General features: G+C 34.8%; 1 protein-coding gene across 9 annotated transcripts in view; it reads left to right on the forward strand.

The window, feature by feature from the left end:
• DPH6 (diphthamine biosynthesis 6) overlaps positions 1-22,595 on the forward strand; it is a 177,631-nt gene that overhangs the window by 121,713 nt on the left and 33,323 nt on the right. For all 9 annotated transcript variants that reach the window (XM_042813691.1, XM_042813696.1, XM_042813693.1 and 6 more), the window contains one exon: positions 17,563-17,968. In XM_042813691.1, the coding sequence (XP_042669625.1) occupies positions 17,563-17,968 (406 nt within the window). The remainder of the gene's footprint in view (positions 1-17,562; positions 17,969-22,595) is intronic.

Here is a 22,595-nt window from a genome sequence, read left to right on the forward strand (position 1 = left end):
AGCAGCAAGTATGATCATTGGTTTGTTATCAATATTGTATTTCTTCTAGAACAAAAGCATAGCACCATATCAGACACTCAGAAGAAAGCAATTCCTTACCAGCTGAAACTCAGATAGACAGGAAAGTTTACATTATTATTAAGTAGTGTTTATTGTAGAAATTAAAGTTAAGGAAAGCAGTAGTTAAAATCAAAAGATAAAACAGTGCTGTAAAAACAGAATAAAGCAGAATAAAGACGGTTATACAAACATATAATCAAAGCCAAATAATTGGAAAATAATTGGAATTAACAAATACAAGTGCCAGCCATCAACAGCTTCCAGCACTCCATTTTTAAGCTACTCTCCTTCCACAGTCTCCTTAGGAGTTCTAATAAATAGTAAGCTCACACCAGCATGCTTTAGACACCTTTTGACACCTTCTTGATACCTTCAAGAAGCTTTGTTAGTCAGAAATAGTAACAATTGTGTGGTAGTGTGGAGGAACAGTTCTGCCCAATCCAGTAGTTTGCATTTTAAGTAGCCCCCATCTAAAAAAAAAAATAAAGAAAAAAAGAGAAAAAAAAAAAAAAAAAGCATTTAGCATTGCTAAAACTTTCTGGAAGAAGAGCTGACAGACTCCCAATTAAGTCTTATCATGTGTGGTTTTTTTTTACTTCACATCTTTTAATGACAGTGTCATGTAATATGATAATTTTAAAAGCAGTTTTGCTAACTCATTCAGCAGAGTAATCAATAGAAAAAATAAGCCAGATGGGTTGTAGTCCATTTGTATTGGGTGGGACAGATGGCATTATTGATAGATGGAAATATTCCAAATAATTATTGTATAATGATATAACAGTGAGTGTGCCTGCAAAATTTTACTAATTTACTTTGTGTACACACTAGATTCAATAGAGATTGAGTTGTGCAGTTTGGATAGAGCTCTCACTATATTTAGTTCAAATCTGAGTCCAGCCCCTACCTACTTTTTCCACTTCCCATGGGTTTTCTGTGGAGAATCATTCCTGCAGTACTTTGTTGGTGTATTTGAAGTGGTGCATTGCACATCTGTCTGTGCTGCAGACTCCACTAGATTAGCTGAGATAAATAAGATCATAACTACATTTTTTATGCCTCACAATATCTACTTTTGTCATTCTTAATTATATGAGGAAGAAACATGCTGTAATGTATTAAGATTTCAGGCATTCACCTTGTTTAACTGCTGTGTTTGATTATTCTTACATCTTGCTAAAGCCCAGCAAGAATGAGTACAGCTAGGCCAGTAACATTTTTCAGTTTTGGTAATTGGTGTAATAGGTATTTGTTTTGGCTGTTCTTAATCAAATTTACATTCCGTGACAAAGTAGTAGTAATTTAGTATTGTCTCTGAGATAAGAGCACATGATCTTAATCACAGAATAACTCAGAGGCCATTTCCTGCTTTTGAAATACAGTTCTTGATTATCATGACTGAATAACAAAAGTGAGTTTCAGCTCTCATTTTGATTTGATATTATACACAAAAGTCTGGGAAATATTTTCCAGAAGTATCTGAAGTTATCTCTGATTTCTATGAAAAGAAGTATAGGGAAATATTTAACATATTCAGTACATAAAGTTTTGTTACCACCTTGAAGTTTTAGTTTACCTGTGTTTGTAAGTGAACTGAAATGGTGAAGGGAGATTTGGAAAATTTTGATGAAACAGTGAAAACAATATTTTTTGTTAACAATTGAAGAAAGAATTACATGGGAATGTAATATTTCATGCAATTGCAGCACTTTTTAATAGCTCTAGGACCATAAAATGTGCCTTTTACTTCAGCGATTCATTTTATACATTCTTTTTCTTTTTTCAGATGGTAATATTGTAGATTAATTCCATTTTCCATTCTGAATTATTTCAGTAGTCTGCTCCCACTTATTTTCTGTCCTCATCTATTTTTTTCATCCTCTTCCTCCAGTAAATTCTTGATCAAAGATGAGACAAACTTAAAAATTTTCCTGTGTAGCTTTCTCTTTTTTTAGTAAGCATTCGGTATGAGAGGTTGTTCCATAGTAGTTTCAAATCCAGCAAAGAGTGCTATAATTGACTTTCTTTCTGTGAGGAGTGCCAGTCAGATTGATGACAATATGTGTCTTGGTGGCTCACAATGCAGAAGTGATGGCAGAAAGATTTGTGGTATTTTATCTGATATATATGTTATAAATGGGTTCCTTGCTTATTTCACACTGTGCATCTTGATGCCAGCTTTAAATATCTAAATTTAAACCCTTTTTTGCCAGATATATATAAAGTGTTCTGATACCAAAAGATGTAAATTAACCTGAACTAGAACTTTTAAAAAATAGAGCAGTCATTTAAGGGCCTTTGCATCCCCTGCACTGTGTCTCCCTTGACAATCCTGTAAATAGCATTCCTACTACCCTGTGTCTTTCTGCTTTGCCTACAGAAAACTTAGAGTCTCAAGTTAGTTAAAAGCAAGTTAACTCCAGATCTAGAAGCTGTCTAGCTACGTGTGGCTGTTTCTGGAGTAATTACATCTGCAGTGCAGTCATACAGAATGGTGTCATGCTGTCTTGAAACAGCAATGCGTTGCGTTGTAGAGATGTGCACGTAACATTTGGAGTATAGGGAGCATGAGTTTAAGTAAAATTAATGCATTCCCTATCCTAAGTAGAACATAGATTATGCTCAAATCATGGAATTCAAAGTTTGTTAACACTCCAATAGATTGGATAGAGGTTTAAGATTCCCTTTACCTATGGATAAAATTACATGTAACTTAAAAGGAATATGGAAAACCAACAAACCAAACAGATTTCAGTGAGCAGGTATGTACTGTAATATTCAGGTACATGTTTTTGCGTGTTTTATCATATATATGAGTTAGTATTTCTGTTGAATGCAAGTGTTACATTTCCAAATAGTTCTGTAAATTATGCGCCCTATAGACAGTAGTGTAGGTAATACTAGTTTAAATGGTCTCCTTCTGTTACCTGCTTCTTGAACAGAATAGTAATAATTTAAGAAGTAAATGGATTTTATGAAGGTATAAATGGTAGATTAAAACCCAGCTAAATTTGCACTGCATAAATATCTTTCTTGGATGAATTAATGTCATCGATCATTTTGGCAAAAGAAAACTGAACGTTTTTGGAAAGGATTGCCTATCAAAATTCCAGTAGAAAGAAAATATGTTTCTGTTTTCCTTTTTTTGTCTCATCAAGTTTATAACATTTATTTTGCTACTACGCTTTTTCGAGCATTCTACAGTTTGATATATTAAAATGGCCTTTTTTTATGGCCCATGTTAAGAACACACAGTGCATTCAAACAGCACTCTGGTACTGGATCTTTCATCTCGTGCCTAGTGTATTTCATTTCCCCTGAGTTAGGATTAAACAAAGCTTTTGTATTCATTTGAAGCAACTGTAATGAGAATCTTTAACACGGGTCAGATGCAGACATTGGAACTCTGGAGGTCCTTGAAAATATTCTGCCTTTTGACACTGGGCCACAGTGGGAGGTGAAAGTATTACCCTTTTCTTTTATATTAAAAAAAAAAGATTATTTGTAATAATAGTGAAATGTTGATGAATTTTAAAAAGGGATTTGGGCGACACAAAGAACAATGGAGAGTGCACGTTTTTCCTAAAGCATTCATTATACATTGAATACATATATATAAGCATCTGATGTTCTAAACATCTAACCTGTTGTAGAACATAAATATAAAATATAAACAATGTAAGATAAGAAAAGGGAGGTTTTGTTGTGTGAATGTTTTAGTAAATAGATAGAGATACAATCAAATCCTCAGCTGGTAAAAGTCACAGTAACTCTCTGATTTCCATGAAATGATTTACACTAGCTTATTTGCCATTTATAGGTAATATATACATGCATATGAACTTTGTTTTTCAGTTAGACACAGTGAAAAAATACATCTAGTTATTGAGGGTGCTAAAGAGCCTAGTTCATCTAGGTTGACTGATTTTCCCCTGCAGCACTCTCTTTATATGAGTTGTTTTTGGGTTTTTTTTGAGTGATTCTTCATCTCCTTTGCTGAAAATATTAATTCTGCTTTGAGCCTGTCACTTTTGTGCTAAGCAGGAGGGCATATACACATCTAGTATTATGCAGGGCTTCTTGTCCAAAGTCTTACATGTGATGGCTGTGAAAGCCATTAGCAGGATTGCAGCCTCAAGGCTGGTACCTGTTGTCAGTGCCTCTGTAGAGTGGGTAGGATGCCATTCTGGTTGAAAAGTGTTCAAGGCCCTACTTTCACTCAGGTCACTGTATTCCTAATTCCAGGTAGGGCATTTTAAATTCCCCTAACAAAGTAAGAAACCTCAGGAGATTCATCAGGGTCTTTTTCTGTCCTTCTCTGGCCAAGGTAATCCTGTTGATTAGGACCAAAAGAACAGCAAGTTCACCACCCCAACTTTCAGTGACATTTTCACTAACAACTGGTCTGCCCTAAATCTTTATCATCTTCTAGTGGAAATACTTCCTTATTATTATATAATATGAGGTATGCTCCAAAAGTAACGCCTCCTATTTTGTCATGTTGGCCTGCAATGCTGGAGGTGGATGTTGATGGTATGGCAATAGAGTTTGACCCTTCCTGCTAATATTCAATTCAATTTTGTTGCTGTGTGACTACTTATAAATGCCAAAACAAATATTTATCCTTTTTTGTACTCCACTTCCAAACAAATATGTCAGCAGCCTAAAAGTGAACTAGTGTTATTCTGAAATCAAATTTAAATCTTTCTATATCAAAAACAAGCAATGCTAATTGGTCCATACTCAGTAACATGCATGCCAGTTCAGCATTCAACTTTCTCTCTGTATTTATGCATCTTTTGGGATGAAAAATAAAACCATTACCAGTTGATGTGATACATGTGTATAGCCTTGTTGATTCTTTAGGTGTAACACAATGATCACAACTGGTAACACTTGAAATCTAACATTTTTAGACAGTACTCAGTGGTAATATTATGTAGGTCTTTATGCATCTCATTTATAACCAACTTTGTGGGAACAAAAGCTGACCACCTGACTTGCTGTCGACAGTTCACAACAAAGAAACAATGATGTTATTTATTTATTATTTTATTTTATTCATTTAACTTTGTTTTAGCAAGTTACTTCATTTATGTAGGCTATATTTATTTTAATTTATTAATTTTTTGTTTTATTTAGTTATTAAGTTACTTATAAAGAAGCTATAAATAAATTATTAGTATAGTTATTTTTAATAAATGAATCAGTGAAGAAGTCTAAAAGAGTAAAAACGTATACGTTTATTGATGAAAATACTGATTTTTTATAATTTCTAGTTAATTCAATAACTTCAGTAAAGTTTTGTCATAATTTGTCAAATGTATATTTGCATGGAATTCTAGATATGCATTCCGTGGTGCATGATATCTCTATGCATGTTCTGCACAGATAATTATGTGGGGAAGATGTATGCATATGTATATATATATATGTATTTTCAATTCATTTTTGTGTTCATTGTCCCATCCTTCCCATATACATATATATGCATATAATTAAATATATGAAAAAGTACAAAACATACCCATGAATATGGATTTGTAATTTTTCAACTTTTAATTAGCATTTATATTAAAATCTGTTGAACAAAAAACATTTACTAAAAAATTTCCATGCTCCCGTGCATGGGTTCACCTGAATGTAAGAGTTGATATCCCATTAAATATGTCAGTTGTAAGTATCCTCACCATCAGGAGAACTGTGCTTTCCGTTTGAGCCATTCCAGTAACTGTTGAAAAGTTATGCATATCTCAAGCTTGGCTTATAATTTTTAGGTGCCTGAAATTAGTTATCCTGAAATTCTTGTCACAAGTGAATATGCGATGTCTGGCTGGCATGTAATTAATTTCCATATTCAGTGGGTGTGGGCACAGCCAGGACTGCTGACCCAAATCCATATATCATACTACTTTTAAGGTGGCTGTCTCAATGAGTTAAAGCATTACAGTTCATAGGAGGTTAGTAGCATCACCAGAATTTCCAAATTGTTTTTTTTCTGGCTCTAACAGCATCACAGTTGAAAGCATAATGCAAAATTTAATTACAGGTTTTAACCACAATTGCTAAAAATGCTGTATGTCTACAGGAGAACATATGACTGTAGTTAGAATGTGAAGTAAAAGATGAAACTTCATTTGAAAATTAGCTCTCTTTCAAAGAAAATCAAGATTTGAAATTTAAATTCTGAATCATAAAAACAGCTATCCTTAATGCAGATTTTGATCATTAACTTTTTCCCATTTTCCATCCCATTTGGGTACACATTCTCAATTTTCAAGTGGAATCTCTTTCCTAAGTGCTTATTTTTGACACTAGACATGAAGAATAAAACCCTCAGAGTGACAGTCTGTGATCATGTTTCATGTGGCAGACTTCATTTGCTTTCAGTTTATATTGCTATCAATTTATGACTTTGTTCCTTAAGTAGTTATCTTTCTTTCCACAGTGTAACTGATATATTAAATGATGTATGTTTGAGAGGTATTTCAAGGAATCTTAACTCCAGTCGTTAACTGGTTTTCTCTTGGCTCAGGATCCTTTAGTTTGCTGAGAAGTTGTTAATATCTTTAAAGCAAATAAAACAGCTTTTTAATGTGTAATTATTTTCTTACCAATTTTACATTTGCCTGCCCTTTTGAGTATCTAGCACGCAGTGCTGGAATTTGCGTTTAGCTCTGCAGAAATTTATTTAAATATTATTATTACCAAGGACTACAGCAAAAATCAAAGTGAATTTTTAGTACAACGGTGAGATACAGGAAGGTACAATTGCAGTAACAGCAGACAGTATTATTGTATAGAACTAACTCACAGCTTGACAGAAAGTCCCTGCTGTGGAGGAAATGTAGGGGAACTGGAGGGATTTTGCTGCAGCTGCACCCTACTGCTGAGAAGCTTTAATCTGTTTCATTTTTATTATGCTTAATGTTTAGATATTTTGCTTCCAAAATTGTATCTGTAAGTGTGAGAACACATAAAAGGCAGCACAACAGGTAAGGCTGTTTAAAAATTTAAAACCATCAGCAAGGGATATTAAAGGCCATAGTGAACAAGAAGGTTGCCTTCTCATTGTGGGTAGAGTAAAGGCAAAGCAGCCTTGTAGACTGTAAATAGTGGGTAAAGCAGATTTCTTAGCTTTAGAAGCTTTTATGGCTGGAAGGCACCTTCAGATCATTTAGTCTGACCTGTATATCACAGGCCATTACGTTTCACCTGGTATTCCTATTTTGAGTGTACTTAGACTAAAATACAGCTACCTAAAAGGAGGTTACAGCAAGGAGGATGGTTTTGGTCTCTTTTCTCAGGTAACAAGTGATGGGACATGAGAAAACAGCCTCATGTTGTGCCAAGAGAGGTTTAAATTGGCTATTAGGAAGATTTTCTTAATCTTGGTGGTGGTTAGGCATTGGAATGGGCCACCCCACCCAGGGAAGTGGGCAGTACCCATTCCTAGATGTATTTTAAGAAATGTATGTACATGGCTCTAAGAGACATGGAATGGGGCAGACCATCTTCAGCACAAGACCAAGTCTGGATGGTGGTGCAGTGTCTGGACGCCAGCTCTCTTGACTGCTGTCTATAGCTCCGTCCCTCTATCAGTACTATGCGCTGACTTAAATGCAGGGGACCATCCATCTTCTGAGCTGGTGGCCACATCCATGCTCCAAATAGAGATCTGTAATCCTTTTCTGCTTTTTTCTGACTTGGTACAGACTTGTCCATTTGTCTCTGCCTTATCATTTCTGACGAGATTGGTGTAGAGCTCAATGTGGTGCTTGTCACTAGGGCTAGCTGCTGTACTGACTGTGATCTCAGATGCCTTCTGCTCCAGTCTGCAGTTTGACTGGAGCCACTTTCTTGGTTAAAACCAACTTCACATGTGTCCTAGTGCCCTTCAACACGAGATGTTCTTGCTCAGGCTGAGAGAATAGAGGGTCTGATGCCAATTTATGTTTTATTTTTTCTTTCAAATTACCTTGAAAAGCTAAAATAATTACTTTTTAAGGAAACTTTTGGGCTTACGTTGGTAAGCCCAGAAAACAGAAGTGTTAACCTAGTTATTACAGACTTTTTATACTGTCTTTGTTGAGGCTTTTAGTTGTTTATTTCTTCTAGAAACTTGTTCAAAGCTGAGTATGTCTTAATAGAAATGTGAAACTGATTGCTTTTATTTTGATATGTCACAGGGCTTGCTCTGTGCCTTCTTATTGTCCTAAGTGAAAGGATTTAAAACACATATCCAATAATAGAAAAGAGAAGCAAAATTAACACACAAATGATATTTTTATATACTAAATATAATCAAAAGAGAGCTTTTATGGTTATGTCTTTAATTTCAGCTGAGCCTTTTGTCTATCGCACAGAAGTGGAGAAAATGTATTTCACTTACAGAAGTTGGTGGTTAGGGTAAAAGAATACCAAGTGTCTAAATTATTCTGTTTGAGTGATGTAAACTATAGATTTTATATAGTTACTGATCTGATTTTTTTTACAAGCTCTTTTTTCACATGCTCCCACATTTGCTTTTTTTATTATATAAAGCTTAGATATCCTTACAGTAGTACTATTCCGAGACCGTGCATCATGGAAGTTTTGACTATCGGTTTAAATATAACATCCATGTCCCTCAAAGCCTGTCTTTACTTCTGAAATCAAATTTATCAGATTTATTGTGCAACTTCCTCCCTAAGAGTACTCACTGGTGTGGTAGTGGTTATGTTATGTTAGTTAATTTTTGTGGTAGTTTCTTCTTATATATTTGGTTGACTACCATGTAAGAAGATTTTAGTCTTGAAAAATTCTAATAGGCAGAGATATATTGTGGAGATTTTATACGTAATTGATAAAACAGTTTAAAGTAAGATCTTTTTTTCACCCACAAAGTGCCTTTGGCAAAAGCTCAGCAGCTATGTTTGGCATATTAATTGCTGACCAATTCATATCTAATAATTAAATTTGCATCACTACGATACAATTATTTTCAAGAAAGCATTTTTCTTACTTTATTTACTTTTTACTTAAATTCAAATTAACTTTATTTACTCTTAATTTTTTTTTTCAAATGCCAACTTGTAGAAATGTTATCTGGAGAGAACACATTAATTTGAAGTCTACTAGAATAAGAAAAATTGATTAGAAGTACCCTCAGAAATAGTATTGCTCCCATATTTCTAAATCCATATTTGTTTTCCTGTGTCTACTTTCCTCTTTCTGAAAGGCAGATGAAGACTACACACACACACACAAATCTGCAAAATGCTTTATCAGATGCCTAAACAAATGTAGGTCACTTTGAAAGTAATGCCTCCCAGATACTTCATGGAAACTACAATAGATACAAACAGCACAACAACAGTAATTTGATAGAGCAAATTCTCAGCTACAAAGCATGGTAATCAACATAATTGCTACCATCAGGTATGCATTTTTGCTAGCAATCAACAAGAGCCCGCATGCTGCACCCCTAAAAATCTGCACCAGCCAAAGTTGCTGCCACTACAGAAATTCACCTCACTGTGCTCACATCGGCTGTTAAGTCTCCATAAACATTCAGCAAGCACTGGTGAATGTCAGTGGGTGTCATTTGTTCCACAAGGAGGAATTCAATGGCACACCATTGCTCCATATGCACTTCTGTGTCAGGCGCCTTTTTGTCAGACTGCCATTCAGCTGTCATCTGCTGCATGGCAACAAAATGTGATAGAATACTGGTGGGAAGGTTTAGCTTCAACTGCCATCTGCATCTGACATAGCAGTCCAAACTCATAAAATAGGAGGCATTACTTTTGGAGCAGGTGTTGTAGAACCTTCTTTTCTCCCTATTCTCCTTATTGGGTAACATCAACTAAGTACATTCTTGGTGTTCTTGCTGACATTGTACAAAATAGTTTATATATGATACAAACTACTGTCAGCTTTGTCCAACACGTTATGTAGTGGAGAGAACTAAGATATCTGAAGAACATGTTTCTTTTTTATATTATCAGTGTTTATTCCAAAGTGAATATTCAGATTCACAAGATCTCATTTTTAGCCTTCCAGTTTAGTGTTTGTATATTTTTGGCATCTGTTTTATTTCAGGAAAGAATAATAAATGTCAGACTTTATTTTTGTAAGCTTTGCAAAAAGTCTTAACAGTTGTATTGTTATAAAACACAGTGGTTTTCATTCTTTGAATTCAGGACTGTTAGACCAGGAATGTATGTGTCCTATTTATTAGATGAACTAGGATGTTGAAAAGGATTGTTTCTATCCTACTTTCTTCAGGAACTGACATTTTTATTCTTCTTCAGTTTTCCTAGTGGAATCTTTACTTTTTAAAGTCATAAACCTATTGTTGTGAGAGACTCTCTAGCAAGCCTAAACTGGATCTCAGGAGTTTGATGCACTCTGTTTTATGCAGGCAGTGTAAGAGACGTTTTAAATGTATTATTTACAGGCACATTAATCATGCCACTATAATGGTGTAATAATGCATACCATGGAAGTTTTTCGTATTCTCAGCTTCTAAAAGTAACATCAGGGTATCTTTCTTTTTGTTCTCTGAGTCAGTTCTTTGTAGGGATAGCAATTACACATTCATCTCTCTTATAGCTAGATTCCACATTCAGCTGTGAAGTAGGTAGTCTGTGGATAGACCTTACACAACAAAAAGAATATTTCTGATTTGGAACAAACGGAAGCTAGTCAAAATAAAAAAAAAATTGCATAATTAATGTTAATTACTGAAGTTTGTACCTTTTTCTATTAAACTAAATAAAAGAATTAAATGCTTATAAAATTGTTCCAATATAGGTTTGTGTCATATTTAGTATTCTTCTTTCCCTAGGGGTTTGAATAGTTTTGACTTGATTTTGAAAAAATACACTATTAGACAGAAATGCTCTTTTAAGTTTAGCACTTTTAAAACCACACTCTAGATAATTTAGTTTAGATCCATTCTAGTCCAGTGTATTTCATTTAACTAAGGTCATAGCATTGGAGCTTTGTTTTAAAGAAGTAGGCACATGTTAGTGTAAGAGTATTCTGTAGCTGTCTTGAACACACACAATGAAAATAGAGTGACTTGTTACTAAGAACTAAGGCATACAAAACACTAGAATGTGGTAATACTGTAAGCCAGCACAATAACCTTTGTATCTGAGCAAATCTCAGGAAAGAATTCTGCACACAGCATTTCAGCTAGCTATTTTGCTTTAATGTGGAGATATAGGTTGATTACAAATTTAAAAATGAATTGACACACTCTGTTGTAAACCTTCCATTCAGTGTTATAAACAGGCTTATATTTCTGCATTAAACATTTTCGTAAGTGTTAGCTAAGACATATCCCTACCAACCTATCTTCTCAGCTTTGGTCTATGCATGTATATAATGAAAACTGAGTTCCCATTCTCATTTCTTGAGATTAGATAGCTTACTGAATGTGATGTCACTTATTAGCTGTAGTACTGTGGACTTCAGTAGGTGTTCTGTGATGCCTTTAGACCCTTTATATTTCTAGCCAATTGTCCTTATATTTTTGCAGATTTGAGGTAAGTATCCATAGTACGAACCTGTTAGAGGAGTTAGAACACAGCTGACAGTCTTGATGGCTCTGGAGGTAATGGGGCCCAAGATCTACATTGCTGTGTCAGTTGCCTCAAGCAGACAAGCCTCAAGCTTGGCACTGTTGGCACTGTGCATTAGAGTTTGCTTGTCTATGCTAATGCTATATCCGTATAAGCAAGAATTTAAAATATGTTTAGCTCCTCAAAAGCAGTATTCCAGTTCTCTCTGTGCTTCTGCTTCAGGAAAAAGGAGATGAGGCTTTTTATTTCTTCTTCCCTCAGAAGGAGGCCAAGAATATGCAGATTAAGCTCTGCATCTTCCACTATGATGCCAATACCTCTGCTCAACTGACTGAAGAAGCACTTTTCCTTTCAAAGCTGTTACCTGTATTCTCTTACTTGACTGTATGCTCACTATTAATCTGTTAAATCAATCTGGAGTACTCAGATAAATATTAACAATTACAGAAATGTTGGAAGGGACTAGTTATGTAAATTCATCCTGCCTTGTCAAGAAAGCCCAGTTATTTTTCTTCACTGAACACAGTACTGCATAAATTCTCGTGTAACAATATAAGAATAGTAATAATGGTGAACATTCTGCTTGGTATTCTAACTCCTAACAGTAGTCCTAAGCAGATGTGAACAGTAAAATATGAAAAGTATATATCCACTCTCATGTTCTTTCAGCTTCAAACTATTTCAGTTCATATTTAAATTAATTAGATTTATTGTATTACTTATATAAACCATTAATAACTATATAAATTATTGACTATTTTTTAAGTTATTCTTTAGTAGGATTTTTAATATGTCTCTTTTATAATCCCTGCTGACTCTATTTTCTAAATGTTTGTTCAGGTTCCCCTTGTATCTATGTAATGCTCTTGGAACCATGAACTCTGTCAAGGAATCTTAAGTGTCATCCACTATTGTAATTTTTGTAACCATGCTCTTCCTAATGTCATTTGATGATCCATAGCTCTTTTACAGAAAGACGAGCATGCACAATCAGTTCTTATCTCGATCTACTCTTTTTATGTCATGCATGACTTTGTAAATCCTGGTCAGATTCTCCTTAAGGAAGCTGGATAACATTTTCATTCAAATTTTCCAGAGCTTTTTGATCATCCTTGTTCTATTCCTCTGAACACATTTTGCATCTAGTATGACCTTTTTCAACTTGATCAGAGATCAAGAGGTGTGTATCTTTATATAAGATGTGAATGAACTGTGAATTTCTACAGTGGCGTAACATAGCCCACTGTGATCTCTATTCTTTTGTTAACAATTCATCATGTTTTACTTGGTTTTCTGACTGCTGTCATCTGCTGTGATTCTCTACTAACCAGTCCATGAGGACTTTCCACAATGTTACTTAACATAGCATGGGACCCTTTTCAGTGTTTACTGTAGTATTGTATCAGTCAAATTTGTTATCATAAAATTGCAGGTAAATAAGACAATCGCACACTTTAAATCACTGTCATATCACATCTTTTTTCAAAGTCCTGGGATTTACCACTTCACACAGAATCAGAATCCTGTCATAGTCTGGTCTCTGAGATGATCCAGTTTGCATCAATCCCTGGAAGAGGGCATTGTTGCAGATTAATTTATTTTCAGAGGCTATCTCCTTCACAGTGGAAGTATGCTGACTTCCTGCTTGAACCTTCTTTAAATGCGAGCATGTAAATGTATATGATATAGAAGAATATCGGTCTCCATAGTACCTCAGCAGTCTGCCACTGAATCGTTAACTCTGTTTATTTTTCCTGTTGACGGACAAACTATTCCTAGTGCAAATTTACTTTGCAGTGTTGGTTTTTGGTTTAAATGTTTAAATTGCCTGTGGAAATGCTCATAGCAGGACATGAGGATCTTTTACAGGCATACCCTCTTACATGAATTTGAAAATCACTTGAGTACTGTTAATTCTTAGCCAGGAAATAGTTATTTAAGAGCAAATGCCTTTAGATAGCAGCTACGCTTACAGCATAATGAAATTTGTAGAGATTTGTAAAGTTCAGGTTGTACATACTTTAAGGAATCACTGCTTTCAACTTTGTCTGGCCTTGTTTTATCACCTCATTAATAAGATTTTCACAGAGGTTTCCAATAATTATTTGACACTTCTTTTTCAAGAATAATAGGCCAAGCCAAGCTGCTTCCTCTACCTCAATTTGTGCTTGCTCTTTTTCAAGACTGTGAAGCTGTGGGAGAAGGACTAGGCTGAAACTCGTGCTCGTTTGTAGAATGCTCTACAGCAGTATCCTTGTGCAATAACCTTAAATCCATGTTCTTCTTCCTATTACCGTAGGTATCTGCCAAAAAGTGCTGTCTCACTGATGACAATGTAGAATCAATTGTACAGAGTAACTTATTTTCACTCTTAATACAAACTTATATTGTTCCAGCATTATATGATTAGAATTTCTTATCAGACCCATAAATATTCATCCCCATGTACAAGGGAAGCTATCATAACGATATTCAGCTGTTTAAGACAGTTGTAAATTTCTGACGGGTAACTCAAATGCAGCATCCATGTACAGCACAAATGTCAGTGATTTCTTGAAAATAAGTCAGGAGAGGTCACTGTTAGTAGTATTTATGTATGATTTTTAGCAGCTGATGAAAGATTGTTAGTCCCCAGTAGCTCTATCATTTGTGCTTTGTGCAAATTCTAAAGCTAAAGGTTATGAGTGCTATGGTACTGCACAGGTGCACCATGAACAGTCTTTCACTCAGAATGATTCTCGTTTGTTAAATTTGGAAATGTGCTTTCTCCTGGCCTTAATTTTCATGTATTTCTTCATATTCTAAATGGCAGCTGAAGGCAAGCAGAAATAGTGAGTAATTGATTTAACAACCTAAGACAAGTACAGGGAAGTAGAAAAGTTTGTCTTAGTGCTTGATGTGACCTGAGAGAGCTTCTCTAGACTTTTTTTCTAAACTGCCACAGCACCTTGGGCCAGCAAAGTGGCCTTTAAGCCTGAATGAGCATACCTTTTTTTTCTTTTTTTTTTTCCCTCAGTGCAAAACTCCAGTGTTTCGTCTTTTCAAACTGTTTTACAGCACTCAGAGCAGAATTATATTGACAAGGTTAGAATTCATCTCCTAGAGGAGAATACTGTGTGCTCCTCCTGTTAAGTGCTAATATAACATTTATGTGTTGGTACCTTAATAACAGCCCCAGCTTGCCTAATGAAAGTACTGAAAGCAAACAGTACTCAGTGAGATTTTCTTATAACTGAAGTGACTGCAATTTGAGACAAATTATCCCTATTTTTGTTCCCATATCAAAAACAGAAATGCTAAAGCAATTGCTAGATGCTAGAATTAGACTCCACTATCGTTAATATAGAAGTAAGTGCATTTTTCATGTAAACAGCTCACAAGGGTCAAGCATCAAAGATATTCTGTGGAAAATGCTTGTCAATAACCTTGTGAATGCCTGTAACATGTCATTATTTCTTCCTCTTGAAGTTGAGAGCAAGCGGATGAAAATTGAGCTTGTGAATTGAAGGTACTGAGAGTTATATGGCCTTATCAACTTCAGGTAAAATGACAGCTTTGCCTTGTTATTGTTTTTCCTTTAGAGATCAGACAATGGACAGTATAAACAGAATATACTGCAGGGTAAGCAAATTGGTATATAAAAAAGTTATTATCTGTGTACACAAAGATAATATAAATCCCTAATCTCAAAAGCACTTAATATATATATTGTCGCTCTTAAAAATGGAGGAAAAAATAAGATAAACAGTATCTTCTGAACAGAATAAATACCTATAAATACCTATAATTCTTCAAATTAGAATGTATTTATTCAAAAAGCAGATAAAGATAAGGTACATTAATCCTTTTTGAGAGCATATATCATAAAATTGAGTTGTTTTCCATAAGTAGACATTGTCGTATAATAGGTGTATGAGTATATGAATTTAACTACAAGGTTACAGAAAGCCTAAGTGTGTGTCTGGCCTGGATGGAGCTGAATTTCTTCATAGCAGCCCTTACAGTGCTGTGTATTGGATGAGTGGACAAAATAGTGTGCATGACATGCTTTAGGTACATCTAAGCAGTGTCTGAGCTGCATCAAGGACTTCTCTGCTCCTCACACTACCCACACAGCAAATAGGGTGGGGGTGCACAAGAAGCCAAGGAAGGCACAGGCAGGATAGGTGACCTGAACAGTTCAAAGGGATATCCCATGCCATATGACACCTTATACAGTGATAAAAACAATGAGGGGATGGGTTTTGGAAAGGTACCCATTGCTCAGAGACTGGATGGACATAGGTCTGCTTGTGACAGGTGTTAAGGGATTGTCTTTGCATGAACTGTTTTGTATTTTTTCCTTTTTTCCTCCTCTTTACATCACTTATCAAACTGCTTTTATGTCAGTTCCTGAGTTTCTTCATTTATGCCATTGGGGTGGGAGGAGCAAGCAAGTAGCTATGAAGCTTCACTGCCAGCTGGGCTTCAGCCCACTGCAAGGTGATTCCTCAGCTGCATTCTGAGGCCTCTACTCTGTGTATTCTTGTAAAATAAATAATAGAATACTTTGCAAGAACATGGGGACAAGATAATACTTTTATGAACTCATTTTAGGCTTTACAGGTAATGCTATATAGTGTACTTGAGTACAGTTGATTTGTGTTGACGTGACTGCAAATTGACAATTTCTTCCTCTGGCTCATGGCATAGCACTTAAGTGTTTTGAAACATTATATTCACTTCCAATACCTTAACAACATGCTCCAATGTGATTTATCCTAAGATTCTTACAAGGAAGTAAGAAGAAAACCTCTCCCGCTTCATTAATACCATTAGAGAAAAAGGAGGTCAGTTTCTCAGAATTAGCTTACTGAGTAAGCTTTCAAAATAATTCCACTATTGAGAAGATGCTCTTGTCTTTAAAAGGGTTCATTTAGAAACATAGAATCATAGAATGATTTGGGTTGGAAGGGACCTTTAAGATCACCTAGTTCCAACCCCCCTGCTATAGGCAGGGACACCTCCCTCTCGACCAGGTTGCTCAAAGCCCCATTCAACCTGGCCTTGAATGCTTCCATGGTGGGGGCATTCACAACCTCGCTAGACAACTTGTTCTAGTGTTTCACCACCATCACAGTAAAGAATTTCTTCCCAATATCTAGTCTAAATCTACCCTCTTCCAGTTTAAAATCACTTCCCCTTGTCCTGTTGCTACCTGCCCTTATAAACAGTCCTGCCCCAGCTTTCTTGTAGGCCCCCTTCAGGTGCTGGAAGGCCACTATAAGGTCTCCTCAGAGCCTTCTCTTCTCCAGGCTGAACAGCCCCAGCTCTCTGTCTGTCATCATATCATAGGTGCTCCAGCCCTCTGATCATCTTCATAGCCTTCCTCTGGACCTGCTCCAACAACTCCATGTCCTTCTTGTGTTGGGGGTTCCAAAACTGGACACAATACTTAGACCATTCTGCTGTTCGCAATTGTCTGAAAGGAATCTTTGCTGTATCTAAGCTGTATCTTTAGTATTCCAACTTTTAAACTAAATACGTACATTTTATTAATCCACTGCTGTAGCTTCATTACTTACTACTATTTCTATTCTTTAAAGAATGGAAATTTTGTTCATTGAAATTGACAGAAATTGCCATATACAAAAAAAAAAAAAAAATTTAAATTGTTAAATATGTTAAGAACAGAATTTCCTTACATGATAAAGGCATAGTGGTAGTCTAAATAGGAAAAAATGAGCAGATATTAACTGCCAGACAAATTCATCGTTGCTCGATGACTTAAATATGAAGGAAATTTTACAGGGAAAAAAAACAAAAACAAAAACCAACCACCATGAAATAGCTGTACTGTAGATACTTTTTTGGAATATATCATCTGAATAGGAGCAACATTAATTTCTAGCAGTTATGTAATATGCAAAATATTTTGTTTATCTTTTAGGTTGACGATCCAGAAGCATATAGTGAAGTACCTGCAGAGTGTGGGATGCTTGCTGTGGTCGTTGTAACTAACTTACCTAGAGATGCTGCCATTGAATGGCATGTTACTGCAGTAGTTGATGACCCACTCCACAGAAAACATTTTGCAAAGAAGATGTTATCAGAGGGCTTCCAAATTGATTGTGAGTCTGTGAAGTCCAGTTCTGGATCTTGTGCATCAGTCTCTGTACGCCTGAGCTTGATTTTACCTCCTACTTATCAGCTTGATTTAGATGGACCTCTTCATGACTTAGTTTCTATGTTTGGACAAGCTGTTGAGAAACTTTCAGAAGATTGCAGTGCAAGTCCTTTGTCATTCAGAGCTTTCTTCAAGAAGGATGTCTTTGATATGGGAATGTTACAATCAGGTAAGACTTTGGATAGAAAACAAGTCTTAATACCAAGCATAATGTAATTTGTTTTACCTCTACGTAAGGTTTGATTACAAGAAAAAAAAAAAATGCCTTTCAAGGAAAAGCCCAATTAAGATATGTTTGTTCTTTTGACGCATACTTCTCAAATAGAAAGGTTCCATTCTTGGAGACATTCAAGTCCAAATTGAAGCTCTAGTTTGCTTTTTCTGATCCTGACTTTCAGCAGTAGATTGGACTAAATGATTTCCTTTCTATCTGATTTCTTCTGTGATTCTATAAAGAAGAAATTGCCAAGAAATCTAGCAGCCTTAGGGTCAAACATAGGGACCATGAATCTTTTGCTCAAACATTATTGAGCAGTAGTCCATTTTTGTCGTAGAAGTATGTTCAAACAACAAAATGTCTTGTGTTAACAAGAACTTTTTGGAGACTAAATAATGGAATATTAATATTCTGAAACAAAAAATGCCATTGCATCCCAAGATAAGAGGGTGCCAGTTTTTGAAATAGGCTAATTTCTTAGCATGTTTATTAGACAGATTTTTTTACGTGAAGAAGTTTAATGTTTTTCCCAGTTTTAGTTTTTTCAAAATCACATTCCATTATCAAGTAAAAAGAATAAAGAACAAAAAATACAATGTTGCAGCTATGATTTATTTCTTATGTGGTACATCTGTATTTTTGGCTGTGCTCAATTTGGAAAAACTAATATTATGCAAGAGCACAAAAGCTTCTTTTATCTGTCAGGCATACAAAACTGGTAGATCATACTTGTATTGAAATCAGTAAGAGCTTTCTATCAATCTGAGAAGGAACTAAATCAGATCCTTCATCTATATTTGTCTCAAATATGCATGCACTTTAGAATCTTTGCAAACCACAACTGATCCATATTAATTAGCTGACATAAATGTTAGTTCAAATATTCTACTGTCCTATTTTTTTTTCTTAACCTGCAGCAGTTTTTGAAGAAAATTCAACTTGACATTGTTTAATAGGTTTAAAGTACAGGAATTGAAAGCTATAAAAATGTGGCATAGCATAAGCATATTTAATCCAGGAAGCAAGAAATGAACATATAGTCTGACAGAATGTTGTTGTTTTTACTACATCTTGTTTAAGAGCTAAAAGGAAACCTGATAAAACATGTTTCTGGCATGGGATTAACATTATCATTTTGCCTGCTCTCTTTCTTATATTTCTCAGGCCATAAAATAATTACTTCCAAATAAATTTAATTTGCTTTATTAAATGTATTGCACAATATGATGTGTAAATTGTGTGCATGAAAATTCAATTTTATTCATGTTACACTACTAATGGCCCAGATATAGAAAGTTGTTTTGATATTCGTATATTCATTCTAGTTGTGTTCAGATCTCTATACTGTCATAATAATTCCTGTCATTATAGCAATTTTATCATTATCTTCATGGATAAGAAATACATTCTTCCAATCTGTAGAATATATAGAATACATTAAACATACAAGTAGCACTAATTCATTGACAAAGACTTCAGAAATAACTTTTGTCTACTTAGGAAAAATTTCCAGAAAGTTTGTGTGATGGGAAGAATATGCTATTTGAACATAATTTCTCATATTAAAAGTTGTCTTTTACTGATAGTTTCAAGACTGCTACATATATACATAACATGATTTTGAACCAGAAGGGTAATTTTTAATATATTATTAAGACACAGCAATATTTTAAGTGTCCAGTTCTTGGTGCCTTGAAAGGCATATAGGCTACAGTGAAACCTTCTTGCCTTTCAAAAGGATTAAGCCTATTAATGAAATATATCATTGACTGTCTTTTATACTATATTTGTAATTATATTTCTCATAATTGAAAATGTACTCAAATATATATTAACACTCAGTTAAACAAGCACTTTATAAGGACTCCAAGAGTCATTTCTCTATATCCTAGACAGTGTCCATAAGCAAGATAAAATAGTTTGTTTTAACTCTAGAGTCCCTATAGGCTGTATACCTGAATCAGACCTTCCTTTTGATTCTTACAGTATTTTAACTGTTCAGAGATTGCTAAGCTCCAATGGCTGTACTTTCTTTCAGTTTATTGTAGTATATTTTTATGTTCTTTTTCCGCTTTAAAGTGGCCCTCAAGTTTCATTTACAAATAGCCATTAACTTTTCAGCCTTATTCCTAAATCTGGATTCAGCACCATGGCAGGAAAAGTGATGATTTTATTACCCAGAAGTTTAATTCATTACCTTATTATTCATTAATAAATTTAGATGCTTACATTTAATACACCTAGGCAAGTTCAAATAAACAACTTCTGCTTCTGGAGTGCTCATGGATGCATGAATCAGAATAAGACAGGCAAGTCACAAGAGGAAACAGTCCTGATATACAAGGTAGAATTATTATGCATCTTCTCAATTCTGAAGGTAGCTGAAATTTGCTTATGCCTGCCCTAATAGGCTTTTCTAAGATATTGAGTGTGTAGATGTCTTTGTAATAATATCTATTACCTCCAAAGGTTAGTTTCTGTGCCCAGTTGGCTGCCACAAATTATTTGCACTACTGATCAATGGTAGGTAAAGCTGTTTTTCAAAAAGAGAAGTGTTCTAAGAAAGTGAATAAAGCAGGAATGTTCTGATCATGAAAATCTGAAACCTAATGCATGGAGTTTTAAAAATGTTCTTCTCTTGATATGGCTGCCAGAACACAAATGATACTGAGAGAGCAGTTTTTCAGTTCCAATTATTAATTCATCTCAGGTAGTGCTGGTTGCTAACCATCTGTATGATGATCCATTACTGACATGTTTGATCTTCAACATGTGTTAGACATTGCTAGTCCCACAAGTAGACCTGTCCTTTTGGAGTTTTCAACTACAATCAGATCCATTGTCTGCTGGGGAATGATAATATTAATAACCTAACAGGGGATGCTAGACACTGCTTTTCAAATATTTTTAATGCAAAGCACATCAGACAGATGTACCTGTAATGGAATAGATAGAAATTATTAAAGATAGGGATGAGGAAATAACTATTCCTCCAGTCTTGCTGAAGTTCAGGTGGAATTCCATCATGTCATAAGATTGGTAAATAACCTAGAAGAATTCTTGAAAGAGGTTGAATTATAGTGTATTATCTCTTCTAGCAAAAGCACGAAAATGAAATAATTACCTTTTTTTTCTTAGAGTAAAACTTAAAACCACTTGAGTGAAAGAATGCTGCCACAGATAATCTCAAATAAGCTTCTGATGAGACTAATGCTTTTTCTGATGCAAAGAAATTGAACATTTATTAGGAACAGTCCAAATAAATTAGAGAAGCCTGTTTGTACCTGACACAGTAAGATGAGAACAAAGAATATGTGTATGTACATATATGTATGTATATCTATATACACTCTACTGTAACAGATCATTGGAAATTGCTATAGCAAGTGTTAATTGATGTCAAAAGAAGCTAAAGGTTTGTGATGCAAATTTGAGACAGATAGCTTTCTGTCATCCAAAGACCAGATGTAAAGTTTTATTGAACTAAGTGTAGTATTGATGGCAAACTTCTGAGAGGCAATCCCTGCTAACATGTGAGAGCATTATGGACACCATGCTGAGACTGCAGAACGCATAGAAGTAGGAGGATTAGATTAAGCTGACATACGTATTTAGTAAGATGCTGTTAAGCCTTTAGAAGTCTTTAACATAAATTTGACTATTTCTTTCTTGTTCTCATTTAAATATGCATTAATATAAATGTGTCAGGATGATTTGCTATACCATCCATTTGACTAGATTATACTTCAGTATAGGGAAGTTGAATGCTCATAAATCATCCCATTATGATTTCACAAGCCTTGTTCACAAGATGTATGCAAAATATTTTTGAATATTTATTAGGGAGTAGAAAAGGTTCTGCATTCACCAGAACATCATATTACATAATCCCTTTTTAATACTACAGAAAAAATGAGGGGAGAATATAAAAACGCAAAAGCAAACAGGAATAGAAACACAGTCTGGTATCAGCAATAAAATAAATATGTAACCAGTTTAAAATGTGGCTCTAGTTTGTAAATGCTTAGAACTAAAAGGCTGTTTGTACTCACACGTTTATCAAGCTTCAGCTATACTGTACTTAATTTAAAAAAATAATTAGAATACCAATTAAGTAGAGTTCAACCAGACTGGAAAAAATCTTGCTTGAAATGGGACTGTTTCTTCTGGAAACGGAAGCCCTTGTGATTAGGCACTCACCTAGGAATCCTTGTGCAGAATCGTGTCAAACATACTGCTTCTAAACTAAGCATTCCATTAATTAAAATACTGCATTTTTAACACGCATTTTTTTCTAGATGTTTTCCAAAGTATGGTGTTTCTAGTATTGATAGATGTAAGTTTTACTGTGTAAATCTTGGAGAAGTGTAAGTGCACCAGGGGCAGATAATGGTACATTTTTTAACAACATGTCTATGTGCACTAATCTTGCAAAAAAGTAAAGCTGAATTAATTGTTCAATATTTATTTTCTTGTTTGTGCTAAAGGAACATGTAGCAAAGCCAAGCAACTAATGGGTAATCACTGACAGACATATTAAAAAAAAAAATAGATTCATAATCCAAATATATTTCTTGAT

Source organism: Centrocercus urophasianus, unplaced genomic scaffold, assembly GCF_019232065.1.
Source record: "Centrocercus urophasianus isolate 14NV4802_14NV808 unplaced genomic scaffold, USGS_Curo_1.0 seq_14, whole genome shotgun sequence".
In the NCBI taxonomy this organism is placed as follows: domain Eukaryota; kingdom Metazoa; phylum Chordata; class Aves; order Galliformes; family Phasianidae; genus Centrocercus; species Centrocercus urophasianus.